Source organism: Sus scrofa, chromosome 3 (assembly GCF_054392235.1).
Source record: "Sus scrofa isolate SSC_HxYL_T2T_F1_AM1 chromosome 3, Sscrofa_HxYL_maternal_Yorkshire_Landrace_v2.0, whole genome shotgun sequence".
Taxonomy (NCBI): domain Eukaryota; kingdom Metazoa; phylum Chordata; class Mammalia; order Artiodactyla; family Suidae; genus Sus; species Sus scrofa.
In genome coordinates this window covers 120,819,087-120,838,682 of record NC_139385.1, presented here as the reverse complement: position 1 = coordinate 120,838,682, position 19,596 = coordinate 120,819,087, and the positions used below count along the sequence as shown (strand labels likewise).

General features: G+C 45.4%; 1 protein-coding gene across 1 annotated transcript in view; it reads right to left on the bottom strand.

Moving 5' to 3' along the window:
• Positions 1 to 965: 965 nt before the first annotated feature.
• Positions 966 to 19,596, bottom strand: part of CAPN13 (calpain 13) — a 179,741-nt gene continuing 161,110 nt past the window's right edge. The window contains exons 19-23 of the mRNA XM_085019693.1: positions 17,989 to 18,064; positions 15,962 to 16,090; positions 14,665 to 14,720; positions 14,062 to 14,119; positions 966 to 1,097 (exon numbers count right to left, since the gene is read on the bottom strand). Of these exons, the coding sequence (XP_084875819.1) occupies positions 14,093 to 14,119; positions 14,665 to 14,720; positions 15,962 to 16,090; positions 17,989 to 18,064 (288 nt within the window). The 3' untranslated portion in view covers positions 966 to 1,097; positions 14,062 to 14,092. The remainder of the gene's footprint in view (positions 1,098 to 14,061; positions 14,120 to 14,664; positions 14,721 to 15,961; positions 16,091 to 17,988; positions 18,065 to 19,596) is intronic.

Below are 19,596 nucleotides of genomic sequence, written 5' to 3'. Positions count from 1 at the left end.
TAAAACCCCAGTCTTCTTTTTCTTTTTTCTTTTTGGCTGTGCCTGTGGCACATGGGAGTTTCCAGGCCAGGGATCAAACCCACACCACAGCAGCAACCCAAGCTGCTGCAGGGACAACACTGAATCCTTAACCTGTTGTGCCACAAGGAAACTCCCTTCCTCCTTCTGTTTTCATCTCCTGGTTTCTGTCTTGGCCTGTCTCTCCCCTCTTGTTTGTCTGTATTGCTCCCTGCCACGCCTCATTTATCTGCCCCCTACCTGCCCACACCATCCGCCTTCTGATGGTTCCTCCCTTCTCATTCTCTACACACACACACACGCACACGCGCACATGCACACGCATGCACACACATGCGCGCGCACACACACACACACACACACACACACACACACACACACTTTGCAAGGATTCCCCACTGGAGTGACACTTCCAGGAATGAGTACTCAAGTTCCCTTGAGTGGGGTCTGGCCTGCTCACTCCCTGGAACCTCTTCTGAACTCTAGGGGGTCATGGTCCTTTGGGGAACCTCTGATGACCACTTTCTGGGTCAGGAGAGAGGGAAGTGCCTGCCCTGTTGGCTGGATTTCCCCTCCCCCAAAGGTATTTTTCATCCTGAACTAAGATCCTATTTGTCACAGAGTGGAAGACCTTTCTGAGAACCATGTTTTATTTTGCCATTTGGCTGTGAAACAGTTGGGATTCAGACAGTGGAGGGTATGATTAATTCTGCAAATGCCAGACGGACTGCTCCTGTGTCACGCACAGCGCCCTGTGGGTGGGCAGGCTGGTTCCTTCTGGCTTTTCCAAGAAATGGGGTGGCCTAATGGGAGGGGTCTGAGATGCAGCCTCTCTCCTGATTCCCCACAAGGGAACATCTCTGGCTTCATTCTCCAGGGATTCCAGGCTGGTGTCCCAAAGTGTTCAGATGACTTGTTTGGTGACCTCAGGTTCACCAGAGCTTGACCCGGCCGAGGACCCAGCCCAGGTTCCTCAAAGGTGGCTTTGACTATGTTCCAGGCAGGGCAGGCTTTGACATAGCACACCCATGGGAGCAGCACAGCCCACTGGAACAGGAGCCAGATTCTTGGGACTTGTCCTAGAGAAAGACACAGATGCTCAAAGGCAGAAGGCCCAGGATAAGGAAGGAAGCTTTTTCTTCCTTTGAGTGACCACAGAAGCCAGGCCCCAGTCCCACAGATGCTACTCAGAACCTTCAGACAACAGAGGGAGTAGTGTACCACCTGCTGGCAAGGCTGGACCAGCTCCATCACACCCCTGCCTCCAAAGGCTGGAAATGTCTCCACTCATTCTTCTAAATTCCCTGAAGATACCCTACCCACCTGCTCTGCCCTGTGTGCAAACCACAATCCCTCTAGCACCTGAGAGCCTACAACCGGAGGGAAGGCTGGGGAGTGGAGGTGCCTTCGAACCTGGACAGGTTGGAAGGGCTGAGAACAGGGGCAGCTAGAACAACAACCGCTCTGTCCTTTGGTCCAGCTGAGCTGTGGTCTGCTGGCTGTGGATCCCAAAGAGGAGTAGCTTTTCTTAAGGCCTTGTCTCTAGGATGAAAGTGACATTCTTGCATACACTTTTTTTTTTTTCTAAAACTACAACCAACCACCTTTTCTGCCCACATGATAAAGAAGTAATCTCAACTCTACTTCTATTTCCCTCTTCTTCTCTTGAGTCTTTTTATTTTTATTTTTTTTAGGGCTGCACCTGCAGCATATGGAAGCTCCCAGGCCAGGGGTCAAATCAGAGCCTCAGCTGTAGCCTATGCCACAGCCTCAGCCATTGTCACATGTGATCCTAGCTATATACTGCAGCTCAAGGCAATGCCAAATCCTTAATTCAGTGAGTGAGGCCAGGGATCGAACCCGAATCCTCACAGAGACTATGTCGGGTTCTTAACTCTCTGAGCCATAACAGGAACTCCTTCTCTTGGGTCTTAAACTCTTATCTCTCAGATTATTTGCTAGTTTGCTTAATTATTTTTCATGACATCCCAGCCCAAGGTCCATCATTTAAAAATCAAATAGTATTACAAGGCATGGAGAGAAAACAGCAGTCCCCAGCCCTGTTCCTATCCAGACTTTCCCTCTTCCAATGCTTTCTTCTGATGCTTATCTCATTTCTAAGTAACATGCTTAGACGGTTACCCTCTGACTTACCCATTTTAAATGCCTATTGACGTCTCAGGATGGAAGACAGGCTGGGGGCTTCCAACCCTGTGTCTTCTCTCCCTCTCTCTGTCCTCTAACATATTTATGTCACATTTTTGTGAAATCAATATTCAATCTTTATTTTATTACAACTACATATGTACAGTTCACTGCAGACTGAAGAACTCCTCTAGGCTCACATTTCCTTTCTTTGAGAATTCTTTGTTCATCCAGGAGTTAATAATTACCTCATTTTAAAAAATCTGCTTAGTCCATGTCATTATCCTAATAATTCTTCCAAAACCCTCCAGCAGAATTTCAAAATCCTTAAGAACACTTTTTTTCCATGATTAGTTGATAAGAAAGAACTACTGGTTCCTTTCTTTCCCCCAAAGGTGGCTCTTCCTGCTCCCCACTGGGCTTCTCTCGCTCTTGTGGGGGCGACACAGCCCTGGGCGTTGGATTTGTCCTTGCTAGTGAAGGATCTAGGCTGGGCCTCCTGTTTCTTGGATTTCAAGTCTTTCTCCTTCTTGGTTTATGCCTTTGGAGGATTCACGTTATTGTCCCGGCTGGGTACGTTTTTCTTTAAAAGCCAGCTCTGGAAAGCCAGACACCCTAGGTGTGAAGGGTGCCTGGGGTGTGTTTGCCAAAGGAGGTGGGGAGTGTTCTTATCACTGGAGGCAAACCCAGACTCCCAATTCTCAGAAAGAATTTCCTCCATCTGAAGGCTGGAGAGATGGATTTATTAGGGTAGAAGCAGATCTTCTCTTGTGAAAACTGCTGTTGGTAAATCAGCAGGATCAGGGCCATGGCTGCCCATATTTCTCCCTCATGCAGAGGAGGAGGAGGTGGCCCGTTCCTTAAGACACATTATATCTGCGTGGTAGGAAATTGTTCTCAGTGTCAACTGTGTTGGAATAAGGCCCTTTACTGCCATGTTGACAGTAGAGCCACGTGAGTGCAGATGACGTGAGCCAGAGACTGTCAGCGGGGTGTGACTTGCAGGGCTCGGGGTGTGACTTGCAGGGCTCCAAACCTCTAGACTCTAAAATCAGTTAAGATCGACACAGCTTCAAATGTCCAAGGACCATGGACCACAGCACTGAGTTTTAGCATCCTTTAAAGTCAGAACTTGATAGCTTTGAATGATTTTAACATAAACATTGCCGCCAGGGTGACAATGGAGGTGCATGCTTTATTCAAAACAAAACAGGTATGATGGGGATTGGGGGGAGAGGAGATGTCTGATTGCACATGGTGACACCCTAAGTTACTCAGTCAGAGGGGGGCAGATGGGTTGAAGAGGAGAGCGAGAGGAACAGAAGTGTTCTTACAGTGGCAGTAACCTCAGCTTGGCTCTTGAGTCTAAGGGCAGGTAGAAGCTTCTCTACACAGTTTGTAGGGAGCAGCCCAGCATGGAAGCAGACTTCAGCTACCCCAGTCATAGCTCATCCGACTAGGCCTTCACTTTTTCCAGCAACTGCTTCCCTGCTCAGAGGACCAAATGAGCCAGGAGAGGGCATTTCCCTCTGGACTAGTGCTGGCCAAAGTGAGCCTGAGAGGGGTGGGAATCCTGGGAGAAAGTCACTCTGAAATAGCAAAGGAAGGGATTGCTGGCCAGAGTGGAAATGTTTCTGGGACTCAGGAAAGCAGATTTCAAAAGGGTGAGAGGCTCAATAGACAATAGCCTTTATAAAAGAATATAGATCGTGATGGATTGGAGGTGATAACAAGATAAGGTTAACTATCGGCTCTCCAGTAACTCCAATGGGGAAGAAAATAGAAATAGCTGAAATAGCAGAAGACATGAGTTTAAGATGACATTTATAAAAGTTGGGATGAGAACAGAACAAAGGGAGACACAAACCTGAGAACAGAACAAAGGAAGACACAAACCTCAGTCATTTCGCAGATCATTACTGAGTGGTTTCTCTACATGCTAAGGAGATAGAACCAATAAGGCACACCTAGGCTTCCAGTGTAGTGGGAAATACAGAGATCAAGTAAGTAATTAAAAGTGTGTTGATTCAGCAAACTACAGATGGAGGGGAACTTTCTCAACTTGACAAATGGTGTTTACAAAACCCCACAGCTAACATCACACTTATCAGTGAAAGGGTGTTTTCTCCAAAGATCAAGAACACAAGAATGTTTGCTTTCTCCACCTCTGCTCAGTGTGGGAAGTTCTAGCCAGGACAATCAGACAAGGGGAAAAAAAAAAATGTAAAAGTCATCCAGAGTGGAATGGAGGAAATAAAGCTAGCTGTTTTCAGAAATTCCCTAAAAAACTATTAGAACTAAGAAATAAACTCAGAAAGGTGGAAAAATATACAAAAATCAATTTTATTTCTGTGTATTAGCAATGAATGATTTAAAAATGAAGTTATGTATAATAACATCAAATTGAGCAAAATGCTTAGGAATACTTTTTTTTTTTTTTGCTTTGTAAGGCCACACCCATGGCATATGGAAGTTCCCAGGCTAGGGGTCAAATCAAAGCTACAGCTGCTGGCCTACACCACAGCCACAGCAATGCAGGATCTGAGCCATGTCTGTGACCTATACCACAGCTCACGGCAATGCCTGATCCTTAACCCACTGAGCCAGACCAGGGATTGAACCTGCATCCTCATGGATCCTAGTTGGGTTCATTACCACTGAGCCATGATGGGAACCCCCTAGGAATAAATTTAACAAAAGAAGTGTATGACTTCTACACTGGAAACCATAAAATGTTGAAAGAAATTAAAGACGATCCAAAAGTAATGGAGAGACATTTCAAGTTCATGGATCAGAAAACATACTGTGAAGATGGCAGTACTCCCCAAATTGATCTACAGATTTATATGATTGCCATAAAAATCCCAGCTGCTTTTATTTTCTGCAAAATCTGTCAGGCTGACCCTAAAACTCAAATGTTTTAGGAAGGAACACAGAATCGCCAAAGTAATATTGAAAAAGAAAATCAAAATCAAATTGGAAGACTCATGCTTCCTGATTTCAAACATACTATAAGACCACAGTAATCAACAGAGTGTGGTACTGTCATAAGGACAGACATTTAGATCAATGGATTAGAATTGAAAGTTCGGGAATAAATCCTTATGTTATGATAAATTGGTTTTTTGAAAGGGTGACAAGACAATAAAACAGGGCAAATAATAGTCTCCTCAATAAATGTGCTGGTGCAAATCAAAACTACTCTGAGGCACCACCTCACACCTGTCAGAATGGCCATCAGTAACAAGTCAACAAATAAATCCTGGAAAGCATGTGGAGAAAAGTGTACCCTCCTTCACTGTTGGTGGGAATGTAAATTGGTACAACCACTATGGAAAATGGTATGGAGGTACCTCAGAAAACTAAATATAGAACTACCATATGACCCAGCAATCCCACTCTTGGGCATATATCCATATATCCTTGAAAAAGATACATGCACCTGTATGTTCACTGTAGCACTATTCACAATAGCCAAGACATGGAAACAAATTAAATGTCCAATGGCAGATGAATGGATTAAGAAGCTGAATACCTCTCAGCCATAAAAAGAACAAAATAATGCCATTTGCAGCAACATGGATGGAACTAGAGACTCTCATACTAAATGAAATCAGTCAGGAAGAGAAAGACAAATACCATATTATATCACTTATATCTAGAATCTAATATATGGCACAAATGAACCTTTCCACAGAAAAGAAACAAACTCCTGGACTTGGAGAACAGACTTGTGGTTGCCAAAGGCGAGGGGGAAGGAATGGGACAGACTGGGAGACTGGGGTTAATAGATGCAAACTATTGCAGTTGGAGTAGATAAGCCATGAGATCCTGCTGTATAGCACAGGGAACTATATCTAGTCACTTATGATGGAACATGATGGAGGATAATGTGAGAAAAAGAATGTATATATATATATATATATATATATATATATATATATATATGTGCGACTGTGTCACTTTGCTGTTCAGTAGAAATTGACAGAATACTGTAAACCAAGTGTAATGGAAAAAATAAAAATCATTAATAAAAAATAAAATAATGGTGCTGGGCAAAAGAATGAGTTTAGATCAATAATATCCCACTGTATACAAAAATTACCATAAAATGGATCAAAGATCTAAATGTAAAAACTAAACTACAAAATTCTTAGGAGAAAAACATAGGAGTATATATTCCTGATCTCGGATGATGCAATGATCTCTTAGATACCATTCCAAAAGTGTAAGTGACAAAAGAAAAGCAGATCCATTGGACTTTATCAAAATTAGAAAATCTGAAAATAATATCATCAAGAAACTTAAAAGACAACCTAACAGAACGGGAGAAAAATTTTGCAAGTCACATATGTGATAAGGGTCTTGTGACTAGAATACATAGATAAAGAACACTTACAACTCAATAACAAAATGATAAATAACCCAATTTAGAAAACTGACAAAAGATGTGAATAGTCATTTCTCCAAAGAAGACAGACAAATGGCCAATAAACAACAAAGAGATACTCAACAGCACAAGCTATCAGGGATCTACAATCAAAAGCACAATGAGGGAGTTCCCGTTGTGGCTCAGTGGGTTATGAACCCAAAGTATCTGTAAAGATGCAGGTTCAGTCCTTGGCCTTGCTCAGTGGGATAAGGATCTGGCATTGCATGAGCTGTGGCTTAGGTCACAGATGTGGCTCAGACCCTATGTTGCTATGACTGTGGCTGTGGCTGGCCAGCTGCAGCTCCAATTTGACCCCTAGCCTAGGAACTTCCAGATGCCACATGTATGTGCAGCCGTAAAAAAGCAACCCCCCCCCCCACAAAAAACAAACCCCGCAATGAGATATCACTTCATACCCTCTAGGATGGCTATAATAAAAAAGACAATGAAAAGTGTTGGTGAGATGAAGGCACTTAAAGATGATTCTGAGAAATGGTGCTCTTAGACTGTAAGAATTACTATTATTAAAATGACCATACCACCCAAAGTAATGTACAGATTTTTTTTTTCAGCAGCCTCTGTTGTGTTTATTGATACAAGAAAGGGGTTCACTGGAGAGACAGTGACTCCCAGGGCTGGAAAGGCATGGGGTGTTCTCCAGTTCTTCCATTTTCCAAACGACGTGGCTGAGACTTACAAAGGATCTGGGGGTGGGTCGCTAGTAATATACAGATTTAATGCAATCCCTATCAAACTACCCAGAACATTTTTCACAGAAGTAGAACACATAATCCTAAAATGTATACAGAACCACAAAAAAGCCCACATTGTCAAAGCAATCCTGAGGAAAAAAGAACAAAGCTGGAGGTATAACCCTTCCAGGCTTTAGACAATGCTACAAAGCTACAGTAATCAAAACTGTGGTCCTGGCACAAAAACAGACATACAGATCAATGGAACAGAATAGAGAGCCCAGAAATAAACCAGCCTATCTACAGTCAATTAACCTATGATAGAGGAATCAAGAATATACAATTAAGAAAAGACAGACTCTTAAAATAAGTAGTGTTGGGAAAACTGGACAGCCTTACATAAAATCATGAGATTTAAACATTCCCTCACATTATACAAAAAAACTAAATTCAAATTGGTTTAAAGAACCAAATGCAAGACCTGAAACCATAAACGACTCTGACAAGAGACCATACTCAGAACACTCTTTGACAGGAATCATAGCAATATTTTCTTGGATCAGTCTCCTAAGGCAAAAGAAATAAAAGCAAAAATAAACACTTTTGCACAGCAAAGAAAACTATCAACACAATGAAAAGACAACTTATGGAAAGAGAGAAAATATTTGCAAATGATGTAACCTACAAGGGCTTTGTTCAAAACATACAAACAACTCATAAACTCAATGTAAAAAAAAAAACCCAATCCAATAAAAATGGGCAGAAGACTTAGACATTTGCCAAAACAAGACATACAGATGGCCTACAGGCACATAAAAAGATGCTCAACATTGCTAATTATTAGAGAAATGCAAATTAAAACCAGTTAGGTATCCCTTCACATCTGTCAGAACAGCTGTCATCAAAAAGTCTACAAATAACAAATCTTGGAGAAAGTGTGAAGAAAAGGGAACCCTGGTACACTGCTGGTGAGAATGTAAGTTGGTGCAGCCAATACTGTGCAGAACAGTATTTATGTTCCTCAAAAAAATAAAAATAGACCTTCCATATGTTTTAGGAATTCCACTCCTGGGTATATAGCTAGAAAAAATGAAAATTCTCTAATTCAAAAAGATAATGCACCCCAATTTTCATAGCAGCACTATTGACAGTAGCCAAGACGTGGGAGCAACCCAGCACTCATCAACAGATGATTGGCTTAAGAAGATGTGATATATACTTAGCCATAAAAATACAATACATACTTAGCCATAAAAAAGAATAAAATATTCCTATTTGCAGCAATGTGGATGGACCTAGAGAATATTATGCTTAATGAAATTATGTCAGAGAAAGACAAATACTCTATATATCACATATGTGGAATCTAAAAAATAATACAAATGAAAGCATATGAAAAACAGAAATAGACTCAGGGACATAGAAAACAAACTTATTGGTTTGCAAAGGGAAGAGGAAGTAGGAAGGGACAAATTAGGAGTGTGGGATTAACAGGTACAAACTACCATATATAGAAGAGATGAGCAACAAAGATACACTATTCAGCACAAGGAATGGTACTATTATCTTAGAATAATCACCTAAAAGGGAATATAATCTTCAAAAATACTGACTTACTATGCTGTATACCTGAAAATAACACGATATTGTAAATCAACTATACTTCAATTAAAAAAAAAGTGTTGGCAATGATGTGGAGAAATTGAACCTCTCGTTCACTGCTAGTAAGAATGTAAAATGGTGCAGCTGCTTTGGAAAGCAGTTTGGCAGATGCTCAAAATGTTATACATCTAGTTACCATATGATCCAGCAAGTCTACTCCTAAGTATACAGATGAAATGCAGTGAAAACATACATCCATGGAAAAACTTGTACACAAACATTCACAGCAGGATTATCCACAATAGTCAAAAAGTAGAAGCTGCTTAAATGTCCATCAACTAAAGGTGAATAAAAGATGGTATATCTACAAAATGGAATATTACTTGGCACTAAAAAGGAATGAAGTACTGATACATGCTACCAACTGGATGAACCTTGAAAATACTATGCTACATGTAAGAAGTCAGTCACAAAAGACCATGTAGTTACATGATTCCAATGATATAAAATGTCCAGAAATGGCAAATCTGTAGATTCAGAAAGTAGATTAGTGGTTGCCTAGGACTAGAGGGATGGACGAAAATAGGAAGTGACTGCTAATGGGCATGGGGTTTCTTTTCGTGATGATAAAAAATGTTCTAAAATTATATTGGGGTGACAGTTGCAAAGCTCTGCGACTATACTGAAAACCATTGAACTGTATATTTTAAATGGGTAAAAGGTAAGCTATGTGAATTATTTCTCAACAGGGCTTTAAAAAAAGGAAGGAGTGGGCAACAGCAACAAAAAAGTGTTTTGAATGCCCTGACTGGGGAAGTGGTTTACATGGATAAGTAATATGGGAAACTAGGGCCAAGACCTGAAGGATCAAAAATTAGGTAACTAACCCAGAGCTGAGCAGACAGTAAGGACGAAGGATGAGGTTGGAAAAAGAACAGAACATGGAAGGAAATAAAGGTAATGGTGGTGGGGTGGGAGTAGAGGTCAGGAAGGGGGAGGGACCCAAGGTGTCGTAGGACAGGTGGACAGGGGCCGATCATGCAGATCCTGTTCATGACTTTAGACTTTTCCTGGGTATCAACAGCAAGGCATTGAAGGGTTTTAACCTGGGGAGTACAATGGTTGGATTTGATTTTTTTTTTTTTTTTTTTTTTTTTTTGCTTTTTAGGGCTGCATCCCAGGCTAGGGGGTCTAATCAGAGCTACAGCTGCTGGCCTACACCACAGTCACAGCAATGCCAGATCTGAGCCATGTCTGTGACCCACAACAGAGCTCATGGCAATGCCGGATCCTTAACCCACTGAGCAAGGCCAGGGATCGAACCCATAACCTCATGGTTCCTAGTTGGATTCGTTTCCACTGCGCTGTGACAGAAACTCCTGGATTTGAAATTTTTAAAGTGTACTTTGTATGAAATCAATTTAAGGAACATGGGTGGATATGGGAAAATCAGATAGGGGGCCAATGCAAAAGACAGGGAGAAAGATGACATCTGAGAAATCCGAGTTTGAAGAGAAAGCAGGAAGTGAGGACATGCAGACAGTTAGGTCTTAGATGAAGTTTAGCTGTAAAGGGAGGAGAGAGATGGAGTTGGAAGGAACTATGAGATGGCAGAAATTTAAAAGATAAATGTGTGTCAATGGGAATTGGAAGACTCCAGAAGAGAGGGGAAAGAATTCATTCCATCAGGCACCTGTGAAAGTGAGAGGTAATGAGATTAGAACATCCTCAGAGAAATAGTCCCTTTAGCATCACGAGATGGTTACAGATGAAAGTGGGTTTGCGCAGTTAGAGGCAGAACTTCATCCTCCTGACTTGGATTCTTCAAAGCAAGGCATGAGCCAGGCATGAGTGGAGGTGGTGGATCTGAGCTCAACCCAACTCTTATCTTCCCGAGGTCTGACGGTTTCTATTGCTCTGCATATTAGCCTCCCCTGTAATCAGTGCTTGCCTTTCCCTTTTGGAACTTCAATGAAGAATTTTAGAATTAAACTGAACCACGATTCCACACCATACACAAATGCAAAATGGATGAAAGACTTGAACGTAAGACCTGAAATTATAAAACTCTTAGAAGAACACATAGCGGGTAAGCTCCTTGACATTGGTCTTGCCGAAGATTTTTTTGGGGGTATTCTACATCGAAAGCAAAAGCAACAAAAGCAAAAATAAACAAGTGAGACTATATCAAACTAAAAAGCTTCTGCACAGGTAAAGGAAATTATTAACAAAGTAAAAAGGCAACCTACTGAGTGGGAGAAAAATATCTGAAAATCAAGTATCTGATAAAGATGATAAAGAACTCATATGACTCAATAGAAAAAACCCAATCTGATTTGAAAATGGGCAGAGGCATGGAAACAATCCAAATGTCCATCGACAGATGATTGGATTCGGAAGATGTGGTATATATACACAATGGAATACTACTCAGCCATAAAAAAGGATGACATAATGCCATTTGCAGCAACATGGATGGAACTAGAGAATCTCATCCTGAGTGAAATGAGCCAGAAAGACAAAGACAAATACCATATGATATCACTTATAACTGGAATCTAATATCCAGCACAAATGAACATCTCCTCAGAAAAGAAAATCATGGACTTGGAGAAGAGACTTGTGGTTGCCTGATGGGAGGGGGAGGGAGTGGGAGGGATCGGGAACTTGGGCTTATCAGACACAACTTAGAATAGATTTACAAAGAGATCCTGCTGAATAGCATTGAGAACTATGTCTAGATACTCATGTTGCAACAGAAGAAAGGGTGGGGGAAAAACTGTAATTGTAATGTATACATGTAAGGATAACCTGACCCCCTTGCTGTACAGTGGGAAAATAAAAAAAAAAAAAAAAAAAGAAGATGGGCAGAGGATCTGAATAGACACTTTTTCAGAGAAGACATACAAATAGCCAACAGGTACAAGAAAACATGCTCGGGAGTTCCCGCTGTGGTGCAGTGGAAACGAATCCGACTAGGAACCATGAGGTTGTGGGTTCAATCCCTCACTTTGCTCAGTGGATTAAGGATCCTGCATTGCCGTGAGCTGTGATGTAGGTTGCAGATGCGGCTTGGATTTGGTATTGCTGTGGCCCTGGCATAGGCCGGTGGCTACAGCTCCGATTAGACCCCTAGCCTGGGAACCTCCATATGCCTCGGGTGCAGCTCGAGCATCACTAATCATCAGGGAAATGCAAATCAAAACCACAATGAGGTTTTGTCTCACACCTGTTAGAATCACTATTATCAAAAGGAGAAATGTGGATGATACGGAGAAAGGGCAACACTGTCTAGTGCTGGTGGGAATGTAAATTGGTGCAGTCACTGTGGAGAACTGTATGGAGGTTAAAAAGTTAGCAATAGGCTCTGAGCGGCCACCCTCCACAGGAAGCTGAACCAACCCCGAGGGGCATCGGACACACCCCACTGGAGTGAGCACAGCACGTCACCTTTCACGTGTGTCCAGAAAGACTGTGAGCTGTGCGTCTTGCCCTCAGAAGAGGGCCTCCCATGACCAGCTGCCTGCACATCGCCCACTGACTGCCCAGCTGGTGATGTCTTTCTGCCTTGAAGCCTCACTCAGGCCATCTAACGTATCCATGTGAATGACGGGCTCGTCAACAGCCCACAAGACATGACGGCCTCTCAGAATCACTGCAGGCTCAGCTCCTATGCTGTCTCCTAGAGACACATCACAACTTCCAGGCCAAGTGAGTCATAGCATCATCTTTGTGGGAACCTCTGTGTTAGCCTTTGCTACACAGCTTTGTGACTGATCTACTGTTTACATCTCTGTCTCTTTCACTTCACAGCAAGGCGCTCCAGGGCAAGGACCACGTTTGATTTCCCTGAAGACCTATATGTCCAGCTGTCCACAGGGGTGTCCCACAAGCTCATCACCAGGTCCAGAGCTGAACTCAATCTGAAGCACCCCCTTAGGGTCCATATCGCTCCCAAGCCTCTTTTGTCGCACCCGGTATATTAGAATGTAGTTTCCTATTTATGAGACTGCCTCTTCCACTAGGTAGTAAGCAGAAACCATGTGAATTTTATTTATCTTTGTATCCCTGGAATCCAGCACAGTACCTCCCATATAGGAACAATTAATAAACAGTCACTAAACTGAAAAACATTAATAATAGAACTACAATATGATTCGATAATTCTACTTCTGGGTATTTATCCAAAGAAAACAAAAACACTAACTTGAAAAGATATAGGCATCCTCATGTTCATTGCAGCATTATTTACAATAGCCAAGACATGGAAACGACATAAGTCTCCATCAGTGGATGAATGGATAAAGAAAATGTGGTATACGTGTGTGCGTGTGTGCACGCGCTCATGTGTGTGTATACATATATAACCAAATATTATTATTCAGCCATAAAAAAGAAGAAAGTCTTGCCATTTGTGACAACATGGATGAAACTCGAAGGCATTATCCTAAGTGAAATACGTCAGAGAAAGACAAACACTGCGTGATTTCACTTACATGCGGAATCTAATAAAAAAATCTAATAATCTAATAAAAAAGTGCACTCGTAGTTATTGAGAACAGAGTTGGGGTAGCCATAGGTAGGGAGTGAGGGAGTTGGTGAAAATGAGTGGAAGGCGGTCAAAAGGTGCAAACTTCCAGTTATGAGATACTTAAGTTTTGGGGCTATAACATACAGCAGGGTGCCTATAGTTAGCAATACTGTTGTATATTTGAAAGTTGCTAAAAGAGTCAGTTATAAAAGTTCTTATCACAAAGAAAATAACTTATAACTATGTGAGATGACAGATTTAACCAAACTTATCGGGTAATCATTTCACAATATAGACATATATCAAATCATTATCTTGTAGGCCCACAATGGATACAATATTAAATGTTGATTGTATCTCAGTAAAAACAAATTTGAAATAAGAATTCTAAATCTCTCACTTATAACTTCCAGACGCTCTTTCATGAATGCCTACTGGTCTACATGCTTGGACGAAATCTGCAGCATTGGCCTTGAAACTCATGGGCCAAGCAGCTAAACCTTAGTTCATACAGGTTTAAGGGCTCTGTAATCTCTGCGGGGGGTGAGGGGTTGCCCCCTGGGAGAGAGTCATGTGTGCAGTGCAGGGAAAGACGCATTGTGTCGCTGGGATGAAATGATTCTAAAGTTGCCATGCCTTACCTGGGCTCTGGGGTCTGTTCTACTGCTTGCTTCAGTTGTACATCACCAGGTTCATCCACTGAGAAATAAGCATCGTCATTAGAATCAGTCTTTAAACTTGTTAGCTTAATACATGGAAGGGCAAATGGTCACCTCTTCCCTTGAAAGATCTCTGACTAGTCTCGTGAACCTTTTCCAGCTAATTCCAGCTGAAGCAGGAGGTCTCGTCTCCCTGTTATAGCATTTCTTCTACTGTTCCCTGAGGGACAGCTGGGGTTGACCACTTGGCTGGGCCAGGAGGCTCTTTCTGAAACTCACTGGAAGTAAGTTTAATGCACAGTGAGCTCCGCAGGTGTTCCTTAGTTCTCTCTTGGATTTATGACTCCCACCTAATCCTCTGCTTTATTAAGCTATTGGAAAAAAATAAAATCTGTCTGCCAAGATCCTAAAGCAGCCTTGGCAGTCAGCAATATATAAAGGCAGTAATTGGAGGCAGGGGGCCAGCAGCTTGGCTGGCCTTTCACAGACTGATCAATAGGCTCAGGGAGAGAAAGGCCCCCTGGAATCAGATGAGGAGAGCTGGCCTGGGGCTGGGCCCTGTCTCTGGGAGGGAAGGTAGCTCACCTCCATTTTTGTCAGGTAGAGTCCTTTTCCATCCTGGGAGAGATTCTGGAAAGCTTCTAGGGTAAAGAGGAGGAGAGGAATCAGGACAGGCCTGGGCCCACGTGAGAGTAAAACCAGTGTGAGGATTCTCTGAGGAAGCCCCTGAGGGCGCTCAACCTCCCGTCTTCTCCTTCCAGACCAACTCACCCCCAAGGGTCAGCTCAGGGCTCATCTCTTGAAACAGCCCTCTGGCTGCTCTGCCTCCCATCTCCCACTCCTTCCAGCTTCCTTGCACTTTGTACCCTCCATACTTGGCCATGGGGAGGTGTGGGTTTGTCATAGGAAGTATTTCAGGGAGTTCCCATCGTGGCTCGGCAGAAACACATCTGACTAGTATCCATGAAGATGCAGGTTTGATCCCTGGCCTTGCTCAGTGAGTCAGGGATCCAGCGTTGCTGTGAGCTGTGGTGTAGGTTGTAGATGAGGCTCAGATCCTGTGTGGCTGTGACGTAGGCCACCAGCTGCACCTCCAATTCAACCCCTAGCCTGGGAAGCTCCATATACTAAAAAAAAAAAAGAGAGAGTATTTCAGGGGCACCTTCCTTGTCAACCTGCAAATTCTCTGGAGCAAGGGTTATGCCCCTGGCTTCTCTTTTATCCTCCCAGGGCTCTGTTCTCTCCACCTTACTAATGCGTAGCGCAGAGCTGTGGGGTCCAGAGCTGTGGGGGTTGGTGCCACGTTGCAAGGGTGGTGCCAGGATGAGAGTGGAGGCCAGATCCTGCTCCTACCTCAACCACAGCAGCTCCATTTGGAGGGATATTATGGCTCGGGGTTTCACGTGAGATGTCATTTAGAACAAAGGGGCATGCTGCTAAACGTGTCAAAACCTCTGGCCTCCATGGTTGGATTTCTGAGGCCTTAGGGGAGACCTGCCCCCACCTCCTTGCAGTCCTTCTAGCAGAGGCCAAATTATCTGCTGCATGACTAAGGAGCAGCTTTAAACCGTAAACAGAGTTTGGAGAGGGGCCACGGTGATTTAACCAGAAAAAGGTGCCGAGGAGGGTGGTGAGTGATCTGGGACTGGCGTTGGGGGGGGATGTCCTGGGGAGAGAAGGCTGCAGGGGGGAGGGGGGGGACACCCGCCAACTACACCATCACACTGGCTCTGTCCCTTGGGACAAGGGCTCCTAGGCAGGACTCCAGCCCACCCATTACAGAGGCCTTGCCCAGGCCTGGGGCCTGAGCCCACTCCTGGTCCTCTCCTGTGTTCTCTGGTCACTGTGAAGGCCTCCAGGGTGGCTCCCAGGTGACACTTACTGGCCATGGCTTCGAGCCGTATCAGGAAGCAGACCAGGCTGGGGAAGCTGACCCTGCCGGTGCTGTCGCTGTAACGGAGGCTCATGAGATCCAGAAGCTCGCTGGTGACAGAGACCCCTGCAAGGAAATCTGGGCACAGGGTGAGCCGGTGAGCAGGGAGGAGGCCGGGACTGCCAGGCCAGGTCTGAGAAACCTGTGCCAGGGCCTCGTGACTTTCTATCACGTCCCCTCCTCAGCCCAGCTCGGTGGCCAGTCCTCTCCTTCTCCGGGTATTTATAATTCTCTCATTGCTTCTTGCTTGTTGACTGCTGGGCCCCCTACTCAAGACATTCTAGACTCTTCGTAGTCCTCTGATAATTCCTACGGGGGATGGGAGCTGCCAGGACACCTGAAAAGTTGGCTCCCAGCTCTGCCTCTGTGGGGCCTCTCTCTGCCAGTGACCTTGGCCAGCAGCCTTCCTCCACTGGCCCAGGACTGCATGTGGGTCTTAGGTGTGGATGCTGGAGGAGGGATTCAGCCCTGGCTTGGTCATCCAGGGACAAGGCTGGTCCTCAGAGCACAGACCACAGATGGAAAGGGCAGAGGTTCCCTGATCCGTCGTTAGGAGCTCCGAGGAGGCTGCGACTGCTGAATCGACAAGGCAGACTGAAAATTATTGGGGTCTGGGCACCCTGGGGAGCCAGCACAACCCTGCAAACCAAACCATCCATCAAGGGGACAAGTCTGGTGGCCTGCAGGCCCCATACAGCCAGAGAGATGTTTGGTTTCTCCTACAGGGTTAATCAAATGTGAATTTGAATGCCTTTAGATAGGGCATGCCTCTCCAGCCTGCACATTCTCAAATCACCTCCTTTTTAAAATTTTTTACACAAGCTCCATTGTCCCTTTCAGTTACCGGCCTGACCCCTGCATGTTTTTCAGCAGAATTGTAACTATTCTCTTTCTCCCTTTTATTATTCTGGAGTCATTAGTGAGGCCACCTTTCAAGATTTCATCTTTGACTAGCAGCTATTCAGCGGCTCTCCAAGTGTGACCCCCAGATCAGGAGCTTTGGCCTCCTGGGGAACCTGTCAGAAATACAAATTCTTGAGCCCCACCCAAGTCAAGTCCTGAATCACAAACTTTGCTGGGGCCGGGGGTGGGGGGTGAGGCTCACCTGTCTGAGCTTTAACAAGCCCTCAGGGGGTCTGATGCGAGGAGCTCAAGTTTGAGAACCATAGCCCTCTGCTGTGCAGAATTAAAGGGAGGATATAGAGGCCAAAGTGGGGGTGGGGGCGGGGTGGGGGCAGCAGCTCATGTTTCTACCCGCTTTCCAGGCCCAGAGCCCAGTAGGGAGACCTACAGAGGCTGCTCTTCCAGCGGGAACCTGCAGGAAGCCTATTTCACCTTTCACTAAGGAAGAGAGCAACTTCCCAATTTAATCATGTCCTCACTTAACCATGAACCCCACTGCTACAGCGTCCCCACGGATTTCTGCCCTTCCCAGCTTGAGAGCTGTTGAGACAATCAAATGAGATGACGTGAGTGGAAGGTTTTGCTCAACTAGGTACAGAGCATTTCTGCACTGCCCTCTGCTGTCACTGGCCTTATCCCAGGACTGAAAGCTCTGGCCTCCTTGAAGCAGGTAGACACCATCGGACTTCACTTAGCCCCAGACCCTCTGTGAAGGTATTTAACCCTGACGGCCCAGATGCAGTGAGGGAAGCCCCTTCAAGGCAAGCTCGATTTCTGGCAGGGTATCAGCTACGTGGGGTTATTTCTGCACACGTAGAGCTATGCTGGGGAGAAAAGGCAATCGGGAGAATTGACGGGCAGGCGGGAAGTGAGGCAGGGGAGGAGGGTGTCTGAGGCTGGGCCTGGGAGGCCCCCAGAGGCAGGTGGAAACCAGGGAGGGCGTAGCACCTGCGCTCTGCTCCCTCCCGCCTGCCCGGTACCTCTGCCAGCCTTGCCGATACCATGCGAGGGATGAAGACACCCCCTACATCGCTACCCCCAGTCATCACGGCTCAGAGGGGCCCCTGATTTACCTGTGTCCTGTATGGCCTTCTGCAAATCTGAGCTCAGGAAAACTCCGGAGTTCTTCCGGGCGTTCCAGAAAACACTCTGATGTGGGAGAGGAAGCAAAAGTCTGTGTGAGTCCCAGTGCCCACCTGGAGGAGGAGGTCCCAGGTGGAGGGAAGTCCTGGAAAAATCTCATTCTCGTCCCCAGAGGGTTGCTTCACTAAAGCACAAGTGGGCCCCAGGCGCACAGCTGAGGGTGGGGAAGGCGGGGTGGGCTCCACTTGATAAAGCCCCTGCCTGGCCACCAGTTTTGGGGCAGGGGTCCCTCTCCCAGACCCACATCTTCCCCCTCCTAACCTGCCCTCCTTCCTCTTCCTCACGCCTCAGACTGGGCTCCTGCTGCCCAGGGCAGCTTGCTGCTTGCTTCCCAGGGAGGTGGTGAGCTCCCTAAGGTTTGCCTAGAACCAGAGTTAACAGCTCAGCCTTCACAGCCAAATTGCTGAGTGCAATTCCTGGCTTGACCTCCAGAGCTAATCTTTCTAGGCCTCAGTCTCCCCCTCTGCACAGGGCCAACTGCAGGACCCACTGCTGCAAGGAGTGCAGGAGCACATCTCTGTAAAGTGCTGGGGGTGGTGGGTGCTCTGTGGGCAACTCAAAGGTGGGTGAGGACGGCATCTGGCACCAGGCGAGGCCGCAGTGGAGTCACCCTAACACCTCTATTCTGTCCAGGGCGGCTCTCCATTTGCCCAGAATGCTCCCTAATTCTCACCCACTCTCAGCATCTCCCTCTTTTCTTTTTCTTTTTTCTTTTTTTGCTTTTTAGGGTCGCGCCCATGGCATATGGGGGTTCCTAGGCGAGGGGTCATATTGGAGCGACAGCTGCTGGCCACAGCAACACAGGATCTGAGCCATATCTGCGATCTACACCACAGCTCACGGCAACACCGGATCCTTAACCCACTGAGCCAGGCCAGGGATCAAACCGCATCCTTATATACTAGTCAGATTTGTTTCTGCTGTGCCACCGCAGGAACACCCCTCCTATTTTCCAGGTGAGGACCCACAAGCTCAGGCAGGCAAGTGATTTGCCTTGGATTAAGCAGGCAAGCCCCATAGGACTGAACTCAGGGCTCCTAATTTTGGCTGCCGCTCAGCTGCCGCACAGGAGAGGCTGCAAAGCAAAATACCGCCACGTAAGTGTGCAGCTGAAGGCGATCATGGGAGACAATTATGGTGAAGGAGGAGCCTGAGATCTTTTTCTGGCCTCGTGTGGCTTTCGATGAGTACAGAGACCTGGTGAGCTCTCCATTCGTATGGACTCACTCATTCAGTCACCCATTCGTTGGGTCACTTGTTCCGCATTTCTGCACACCTGCTGTGTGCTGGACACTAAGGAAGGCACTGGGGAAAAGGGTGAATGTGAGGGATCCCTGCCCTGGAGGACCCTGCAACCTAATGGGAGGACGGTCAGCCATTGCAGGGGCCATCGAGAAACCCAATGACCCCATCAGGGATTAGGTGATATACATCACATGTAAACATACATTGAGTGTTTTTATTTTATTGTGGGGGGTTCAAGTGTTAGGAGGAGATGGGGAGACTAACTGGGTCTGGGGAGGGGGCAAGGCGCCCAG